The following is a 10,123-nucleotide window of genomic DNA, read 5'->3' on the forward strand; positions in this document are numbered from 1 at the left end:
CACCCACTCACTCACTCACCCACCCACTCACCCACTAACCCACCCACCCCACTCACCTCCCACCCACCTCCCACTCACCTCCCACCCTCCACCCGTACAGGTGCCGAGCCAGGCGGTGGTGATGGCGGTGGCGGTGGCGATGGCGGTGGTGAGGGTGGCGGTGGTGATGGCGGTGGTGCTGAGGGCGGTGCTGATGGCGGTGGTGCTGAGGGCGGCGGTGCTGAGGCAGCAGTAGCGGTAGTGCCGCCCCGCTTTGGCGGTGTGAGCCTCTCCACGGCGGCCGCCACCCACGCGCTGCGCCGCCTGCGGGCGCCGTCGCGCTGCCGCGAGTGTGACGCCTATGTCTACTTCCAGGGGGCCGAGTGCGCACAGGTGGCTCGCTCGCTCACCCACCCTCCCATTCACTCACTCACCCACCCTCCCATTCACTCACTCACCCACCCACCCACCCACTCACCCACCCACTCACCCACCCTCCCATTCACTCACTCACCCACCCTCCCATTCACTCACTCACCCACCCTCCCATTCACTCACTCACCCACCCTCCGATTCACTCACTCACCCACCCACCCACCCACTCACTCACTCACCCACCCACCCACCCACTCACTCACCCACCCTCCCATTCACTCACTCACCCACCCTCCCATTCACTCACTCACCCACCTTCCCATTCACTCACTCACCCACCCTCCCATTCACTCACTCACCCACCCTCCCATTCACTCACTCACCCACCCTCCCATTCACTCACTCACCCACCCTCCCATTCACTCACTCACCCACCCTCCCATTCACTCACTCACCCACCCTCCCATTCACTCACTCACCCACCCTCCCATTCACTCACTCACCCACCCTCCCATTCACTCACTCACCCACCCTCCCATTCACTCACTCACCCACCCTCCCATTCACTCACTCACCCACCCTCCCATTCACTCACTCACCCGCCCACCCACCCACTCACTCGCCCACCCACCCACTCACTCGCCCACCCACCCACTCACTCGCCCACCCACCCACTCACTCGCCCACCCACCCACTCACTCATTCGCTCACTCACTCGCTTGCTTGCTCACTCACTCACCCAATCACTCAGCCACCCACCCACCCACTCACCCACCCACCCACCCACCCACTTACCCACCCACCCACTTACCCACCCACCCACTCACCACCAACCCACCCACTCACCCACCCACCCACTCATTCGCTCACTCACTCGCTTGCTTGCTCACTCACTCACCCAATCACTTAGCCACCCATTCACTCACTCACTCGCTTGCTTGCTCGCTCGCTCCGCTCGCCTCGCTCGCTCCCTCGCTCACTCACCCACTCACCCACTCACTCACCCACTCACCCACCCACCCACCCACCCCTCTCCCCCCACAGTGTGCCCTCTCGTGTCACCGCAAGTGCCTACGGACCCTGGCTATCCGCTGCGGACACCACAAGTTGGGTGGCCGCCTCCGTCTCTTCGGCGCTCCCCTCTCGGCCGCCGTGGGGGGAGAGGCGGAGAGGGCGAGCGGGGGGACGAGGCGCCGAGGGGGGGGGAGGAGGAGGAGGGGGAGGGGGAGGAGGGGGAGGGGGGGGAGGGGGAGGGGGGGGTGGGGGAGGAGGGGGAGGGGCCGTCCCCTTCATCGTCACAAAGTGCTTGGAGGAGGTGGAGGCTCGTGCCATGCACATCAAGGTAAGGGGGGAGGGGGAGTGGGGGATGGGGGGAGGGGGGGAGGGGGGAGTGGGGGATGGGGGGAGGGGGGAGGTGGAGGGGGGGAGGGGATGGGGGGGTACAGGCCAATCACCAAATACACTACACTATATATTACACTATACACTACACTATACACTACACTATATACTACACTACTATACACTATACACTACACTATACACTACACTACACACACTACTACACTACACTATATACTACACACTACACTGTGTGTGTGTGCAGGGCATCTACGCGTGAACGGGGTCAAATCTCGCGTGGAGCGCCTCTGCCAGGCGTTCGAGAACGGGGAGGAGCTTGTGGAGTTGGGCGGAGCTCCGCCGCATGACGTCACCACCACGCTCAAACTCTACCTGAGACAGGTCGGCAGCGTCTTTGTGGAGCCTCGGTGATTGTCACTGAGCCCTGTGGGTGGGTGAGTGGGTGAGTGGGTGAGTGGGTGGGTGGGTGGGTGGGTGGGTGAGTGGGTGGGTGGGTGGGTGAGTGGGTGAGTGGGTGAGTGGGTGGGTGGGTGAGTGGGTGAGTGGGTGGGTGGGTGGGTGAGTGGGTGGGTGGGTGAGTGGGTGGGTGAGTGGGTGAGTGGGTGAGTGGGTGAGTGGGTGGGTGAGTGGGTGAGTGGGTGGGTGGGTGGGTGGGTGGGTGAGTGGGTGGGTGGGTGGGTGAGTGGGTGGGTGGGTGGGTGGGTGAGTGGGTGGGTGGGTGGGTGAGTGGGTGGGTGGGTGGGTGGGTGGGTGAGTGGGTGGGTGGGTGAGTGAGTGAGTGGGTGGGTGGGTGAGTGAGTGGGTGGGTGGGTGGGTGAGTGGGTGGGTGGGTGAGTGGGTGAGTGGGTGGGTGAGTGGGTGAGTGGGTGGGTGAGTGGTGGGTGAGTGGGTGGGTGGGTGTGTGGGTGAGTGGGTGAGTGGGTGAGTGGGTGGGTGGGTGTGTGGGTGAGTGGGTGAGTGGGTGAGTGGGTGGGTGAGTGGGTGGGTGGGTGAGTGAGTGAGTGGGTGGGTGAGTGAGTGGGTGAGTGGGTGGGTGGATGAGCGAGCGAGTGTGTCGCCTTGTGAAAAGGTTTCATCCTCTCTGGTTCTTTCGGGAAAGTCGCGTAGGTAGAAAAAAATCATTAAAGAACACGACGTTTTGGTCGCAACACAAGTGACCGAAACGTCCGTCACCAGCTGATGTTCTTTATTATAATTTTCTGTCTTGGGTGAGTGAGTGGGTGCGTGGTCGTGTTCTTATATTATGTATGGATTCCTGCAGTAACGAAAGCTTAAAATCTAGATTGAAAAAGGTTTCATTTTTTTTTTTACAGATAAAAGGGGAAAACCCTATTCTTATTCGTTGGTTCTTTCGGTAAAGTCACGTAGAAAGAATTAAATTAAATAATAATACATTTTATTCTGCTTGACTTTTTCCGAAAGAACCAAATAATAATTCCGGCAGTCACGAAAGCTTCGAATCTAGTTTGAACCTTCTTCTTGGTTCTTTCGGTAAAATCACGTAGAAGGGAAATAATAAAATAATAAAAATATAACATAATAAAATACAATTCTCACGACGTTTCGGCCACAACGCAAGCAGCCGTCGTCAGGTGAAGACAGAGTCTTCTCGACAGACCTGTTCTTCACCTGAGGACGGCTGCTTGCGTTGTGGCTGAAACGTCGTGAGAATTGTATTTTATTATGTTTTATTTTTATTATTTCCCTTATACACGACTTTACCGAAAGAACCAAGAAGATGAATCCCTGCAGTCATGAAAGCTTTAAATCGAAAAATATTCGTACTGGCAAAGGAGGTACCATGATGTTCGTGATGATGTATGTTATCAATGGCGGTCTCTCTCCTCCCTCTCTCCTCCCTCTCTCCTGTCTCTCTCCTCCCTCTCTCCTGTCTCTCTCCTCCCTCTCTCCTGTCTCTCCCTCTCTCCTGTCTCTCTCCTCCCTCTCTCCTGTCTCTCTCCTCCCTCTCTCCTGTCTCTCTCCTCCCTCTCTCCTGTGTCTCTCCTCCCTCTCTCCTGTCTCTCCCTCTCTCCTGTCTCTCTCCTCCCTCTCTCCTGTCTCTCTCCTCCCTCTCTCCTGTCTCTCTCCTCCCTCTCTCCTGTGTCTCTCCTCCCTCTCTCCTGTCTCTCCCTCTCTCCTGTCTCTCTCCTCCCTCTCTCCTGTCTCTCTCCTCCCTCTCTCCTGTCTCTCTCCTCCCTCTCTCCTGTCTCTCCCTCTCTCCTGTCTCTCTCCTCCCTCTCTCCTGTCTCTCTCCTCCCTTTCTCCTGTCTCTCTCCTGTCTCTCTCCTGTCTCTCTCCTCCCTCTCTCCTGTCTCTCTCCTCCCTCTCTCCTGTCTCTCTCCTCCCTCTCTCCTGTCTCTCCCTCTCTCCTGTCTCTCTCCTCCCTCTCTCCTGTCTCTCTCCTCCCTCTCTCCTGTCTCTCTCCTCCCTCTCTCCTGTCTCTCTCCTCCCTCTCTCCTGTCTCTCTCTCCTCTCTCTCTGCTCTATCTCTCTCTCTCCCTTCGCCCAGCTTCCCGAGCCTCTCATCCCTTCCGCTTCTACGAGAGTCTCATCGGCCTCGCCAGAGCCAGCGGGCGTCTCCGCCTCGCCCAGGTGGCGACGCTCAGCATGACGGACTCTGGCTCGACGGAGCCGAAGGTCAAGCCGGGGGTCAAGCCGGAGGTGAAATCGAAGGTCAAGCCGGAGGTGAAATCGGAGGTCAAGCCCGAAGTCAAGCCCGATGTCAAATCGGAGGTCAAACCGGAGGTCAAGCGGGAGGTCAAGCCGGAGGCCTCGATGGTGCAGCCTCCGCGGACGGAGGGGGGGGAGCTGCAGCAGCAGCAGCAGCAGCGAGAGCGCCCGACTTGACGGTCGAGGAGGGGGAGGCGTCGGGGAAGGACGCGAGAGGGGCGGCGGCCATCGGCGCCGATCACGACGACGACGGTGACAAGATGGCCACCGCCAACTATAAAATGGCCGCCGACAACGATAAAATGGCCGCCGCCGACGACAAAATGGCCGCCGACAACGACAAGATGGCCGCCGCCAACTATAAAATGGCCGCCGACAATGATAAAATGGCCGCCGCCGACGACAAAATGGCCGCCGACAATGACAAGATGGCCGCCGCCAACCATAAAATGGCCGCCGACAATGAAAAAATGGCCGCCGCCGACGACAAGATGGCCGCCGCCAACTATAAAATGGCCGCCGACAATGATAAAATGGTCGCCGCCGACGACAAGATGGCAGCCGCCAACTACAAAATGGCCGCCGCCAACTATAAAATGGCCGCCGCCGACGACAAAATGGCCGCCGACAACGATACGATGGACCGCCGACACCAAGGCGGCGAGCGGAGGGGCGGGGGGTGGAGGGGGGGAGCGGCCTTGAGGGACGACGGCGATGGCGGCTGCCCGGGCCTCACGGAGATCGTGCGGCGTATCCGCGAGGTGCTCGCAGAGTTGCCTCCGGAGAACTACGGAACCCTGCGGCACCTCACGGCGCATCTCCACCGGTGAGGCGAGTTCATAGCTGCCCCTGATAGCTGCCCCTGAGAGCTGCCCCTCACGGCTCCCTCACAGCGGCCCAACCGCACCGCTGATTTGCCGCACCTCTGATTAGCACCGGTGGTTATGTTACAGTGTCAAAGAAGCTCAACATACACTACACTATACACTATACACTACACTATACACTACACACTACACTATACACTACTATGCACTACTATGCACTATATTATACACTACACTATACACTACACTATACACCACACTATACACTACACTATACACTACTATGCACTACTATGCACTATATTATACACTACACACTACTATACACTACACTATACACTACTATGCACTACTATGCACTATATTATACACTACACTATACACTACACACTACACTATACACTACACTATACTATACACTACACACTACTATACACTACTATACACTACACTATACACTAATATACACTATACTACTATACACTACACTATTATACACTACACCATACACTACACTATACACTACACACTACACTATACACTACTATACACTACACTATACTATACACTACATACTACACACTACAATACACTACACTATACACTAATATACACTATACTACTATACACTACACTATTATACACTACACCATACACTACACTATACACTACACACTACACTATACACTACTATACACTACACTATACTATACACTACACACTACACACAACTATACACTACACTATACACTAATATACACTACACTACTATACACTACACTATTATACACTACCACCATACACTACACTATACACTACACTATACACTACTATACACTACCACTATACACTACACTACTATACACTACACTATACACTACTTTGCACTATACTATACACTACACTATACACTACTATGCACTATACTATACACTACACTATACACTACTACACTATACACTACACTATACACTACTATGCACTATACTATACACTACACTATACACTACACTATACACTACTACACTATACACTACACTATACACTACTACACTATACACTACACTATACACTACACACAGACGTACGTTCCACTTCCACTCCCCTCCCCCACATGCCCCTCCCCCCTCACGTGTCCCCCCCCCCCCCCCTCCAACCCCCCCCCCCCCCCCCCCCCCCCCCCCAGCGTGTCCTTGCTGGAGCCACTCAACGGAATGTCCGCTGGCAACCTGGGCGTGGTGTTTGGTCCAACGCTGCTACGGCGTGGAGGTGGAGGTGGTGGAGGTGGTGGTGGAGGTGGTGGGTGGTGGTGGCAGTGGCGGTGGTGGTGGTGGTGGTACAACCACGATGGCCCGGGCTCTGCGCGGACCCACTGCCGGAACCTTCGCTGCTGGGACCTCCTCCGCTGGGACCATCCTCCGCCCCTGGGACCTCCTCCGCCTCTGGGACCAACTCCTCCTCCGCCTCTGGGACCTCCTCCTCAGTGGCTGGGACCTCCATCACGGCGGCCCTCTCCTCGCTGGTCGACTACCCCCACCAGGGACGTGCCGTCGCCCTCCTTGTCCACCTCCACCACCAACTCTTCGACGACGGAGGAGAGTGCTGGTGGAGGAGGAGGTGAAGGTGGTGGAGGTGGTAGTGGAGATGGTGGTGGAGGAGGTGGTGGAGATGGTGGAGGAGGTGCTGGTGGAGGAGGAGGTGGAGGTGGTGGAGGTGGTGGTGGAGATGGTGGTGGAGGAGGTGGTGGAGATGATGGAGGAGGTGGTGGTGGTGGTGGTGGAGGAGGTGGTGGAGGTGATGGTGGTGGAGTTGCGGACTGGGCGGAGGGGCACGGTGAGTTCTGTCTCACCGCGTGAGTCCACTTGAGTCTCTGTGAGTCTCTGTGAGTCTACTTGAGTCTGTGTGCGTGTCTCTGTGAGTCTGTGTGAGTCTGTGTGTGTCTGTGTGAGTCTCTTGTGAGTCTCTGCGAGTCTCTGTGAGTCTACTTGAGTCTGTGTGCGTGTCTCTGTGAGTCTGTGTGAGTCTGTGTGAGTCTGTGTGTGTGTCTCTGTGAGTCTGTGTGTGTGTCTCAGCGATTCTTTGCGAGTCTGCTTGAGTCTGTGTGAGTGTATTGGTGGGTGAGTGAGTGAGCTGATGGGTGGGTGAGTAAGTGAGTGGATGGTTGGATGAGTGATTGAGTGGGTGGGTGAGGTGAGTGATTGAGTGGGTGAGTGAGTGAGTGAGTTAATGGGTGGGTGAGGTGAGTTAGTGAGTTAGTGAGTGAGTGGATGGGTGGGTGAGTGAGGTGAGTGGGTGGGTGAGGTGAGTGAGTGGGTGAGTGAGTGAATTAATGGGTGGGTGAGGTGAGTGAGTGAGTGGGTGAGTGGGTGAGGTGAGTTAGTGAGTTAGTGAGGTGAGCAGGTGGGTGGGTGGGTGGGTGAGTGAGTGGGTGAGTGAGTGAATGGATGGGTGGGTGAGGTGAGTTAGTGGGTGGGTGAGCGAGTGAGTGAATGGGTGGGTGGATGGGTGAGGTGAGCGAGTGAGTTGTTGGGTGATTGAGTGAGTGAGTGGGTGGGTGAGTCAGTGAGTGAGTAGGTGAGTGAGTGGGCGAGTGAGCCCTTGCCCCTACAGCCGCTAGAGGCTTTACCCGTGGGGAGCTTTGCCTGTCTCACCTTCACCTCCGTCTCCGTTTCTCTCACAGCCGTGGAACTCCCCGACCGCGATCACCAACTCGGCCCCCATCAACCCCTCTCCATGCAGCCCTCGCCAGCGTTTCCACCATCGACATCATCATCATCATCAGCAGTGGCATCAGCATCATCATCATCAGCGGCATCATCATCAGCAGCGGCGGCATCATCATCATCAGCAGCGGCATCATCAGCAGCAGCAGCAGCGGGAGTACGAGCAGCATCGTTAACATCAGCGGCATCATCGTCGTCACCATCATCATCATCATCAGCAGTGGGAGTTCCAGCAGCGTCATCATCAGCAGCATCATCGTCATCACCATCATCATCCTCAGCTGTGGGAGTTGCAGCAGCAGCATCATCATCATCAGCTGTGGGAGTTCCAGCAGCGTCATCATCATCATCAGCTGTGGGAGTTCCAGCAGCGTCATCATCATCATCGTCATCATCATCATCATCAGCTGCACGGCCACCAACGCCGACGTCCCGCTTCCCGTTCTTCCCCTCGTTGCCATCGCTGCCTTCTCAGTCGTCGCCATCGTCGGCGTCGTCGTCGGCAGCCCTCGGAGGCAGCGTGAGGGTGCGTCAGCGTCCCCAGGGACACCACCGCGCCTTCCGCCCAATCAGCCTGCCGCCCGTGCTCATCGGAGCAGCGTGGGGGGCGCCCCCCGCGAATTCCCCCCAAATTCTCGGGGGTTCCCGAAAAGCGTCCGGGAACTCCACGCGAAAAGCGTCCGGCAACTCCCCGCTAAACTCCGGGAACTCCACGCAAAATTCCGGGGATTCTCACGACGACCGTTCCGGGAATTCCCAAATTTTCTCCGGGAATCCCGAAGTGGCCTCGCAGAGAACCGCCAAGACGACCGCTCCGGGAACTCCCAAACTCCCCCCGGGCGTTTCCCGCAAGAGCTCCGGGAACGTCCAACATCGCTCCGGGAATTCGACGGCGGGAGGCCGTTGCCGGCTGTCGATCCCCTGCGGAATCTCGGAGGATTCGACGGCCGATTCGGCGGGAACCTCCGAGGCTTCTCCGGGAAGTTGTGGAGTTTCACCCGGAATATCCTCCTCCTCCGTGGGGATCTCCACCGTGGGGATCTCCACCGTGGGGACCTCCTCTGTGGGGACCTCCTCCTCCGTGGGGACCTCCTTCTCCGTGGGGCACACCTCCTCCGCGGGGACCTCCTTCTCACCCACGAGAATCTCCTCCTCCACCTCCTCCACCTCCGCGGGGATCTCCCGTTCCTCCTTCCGCTCCCCCGCCTCCTCCACCTCCTCCACCACCTCCTCCACCACCTCCTCCACGCTGTCCCTGCACCACCGCGAGGGGAGGAGCCGGAGGGGGAGGAGCCAGAGCCGGAAGGGGAGGAGCCTGGGGCAAAAGGGGGCGGGGCCAAGGTGGCGAGGTCCGATAGTGGGAGGGGCCGCTACTGCCGCGGCTTCCGCCAGGCGGTGGTCACGCCGCGCACCGCCCTCATCATGGCCAACCTCGCCGCCACGGCGACGGTTGCCACGGCGACGGTTGCCACGGGGACCGCTGCGACGGCTGCCACGGCGACTGCGGCGGTTGCCATGGCGAAGGGGACGGCAGCGACGCAGGTTCAGGGTTCAGGTTCCGGTCGTAAGAGCAGCTGAGGGGGGGGGGTGGTGGTGGTGGTGGTGGTGGGGGTGGGGGGGGGGTGGGGGTGGTGGAGGTGGTGGGGGGGGTGAGGGTGGGGGTGGTGGTGGGGGTGGTGGGGGGGGGTGGGGGTGGTGGAGGTGGTGGGGGGGGTGGTGGGGGTGGTGGGGGGGTGAGGGTGGGGGGGTGGTGGGGGTGGGGGTGGTGGGGGGGGTGGGGGGGGTGGGGGTGGTGGGGGGGTGAGGGTGGGGTGGTGGTGGGGGTGGTTGGGGTGGTGGTGGTGGGGGAGAGATGGGGCATGGGTTGGATAGTGGTTCAGAGGGATAGGGGTAGAGAGATAGGGGTGGAGGGATAGGGGGGGGGGGGGAGATGGGGGGGGGAGAGATAGGGGGGGGAGAGAGGGGGAGAGGGGATGGGGGGGAAGATAGGGGGGGGAGATAGGGGTTGAGAGGTTGGGGTTGAGAGGTTGGGGTGGAGGGGTATGGGTGGAGTTCGGACAATATAAATGTGTGACCCCCTTACAGGATTTTAAACAGTTCATTTTTTCGACGTATATATTTCAAACGTAAAAATGTTACCGAATCTTAATCTGTCCCAGCAATAGATAGACAAACGTAATCCGATTG

General features: G+C 58.2%; 1 protein-coding gene across 1 annotated transcript; it reads left to right on the forward strand.

Annotated features, from left to right (window-relative positions):
- Nucleotides 1-6,962: 6,962 nt before the first annotated feature.
- LOC144954385 (uncharacterized) lies at nt 6,963-9,514 on the forward strand. The gene is made up of 3 exons (XM_078884888.1): nt 6,963-7,046; nt 7,894-9,120; nt 9,207-9,514. Exons 2-3 carry the CDS (start codon nt 7,947-7,949, stop codon nt 9,512-9,514), a joined length of 1,482 nt encoding a protein of 493 aa, XP_078741014.1. The 5' UTR covers nt 6,963-7,046; nt 7,894-7,946.
- The last annotated feature ends 609 nt before the right edge of the window (nt 9,515-10,123 follow it).

The sequence above is a fragment of the Lampetra fluviatilis genome, unplaced genomic scaffold (assembly GCF_964198595.1).
Source record: "Lampetra fluviatilis unplaced genomic scaffold, kcLamFluv1.1 SCAFFOLD_741, whole genome shotgun sequence".
NCBI lineage: Eukaryota > Metazoa > Chordata > Hyperoartia > Petromyzontiformes > Petromyzontidae > Lampetra > Lampetra fluviatilis.

Excerpts from the sequence above, each read along its gene's own strand:
- LOC144954385 (XM_078884888.1), top strand. The coding sequence starts at position 7,947 with ATGCAGCCCTCGCCAGCGTTTCCACCATCGACATCATCATCATCATCA. Across the intron at positions 9,121-9,206 it reads CACCTCCGCGGGGATCTCCC|GGGAGGAGCCGGAGGGGGAG; the intron begins GTTCCTCCTTCC and ends CACCACCGCGAG.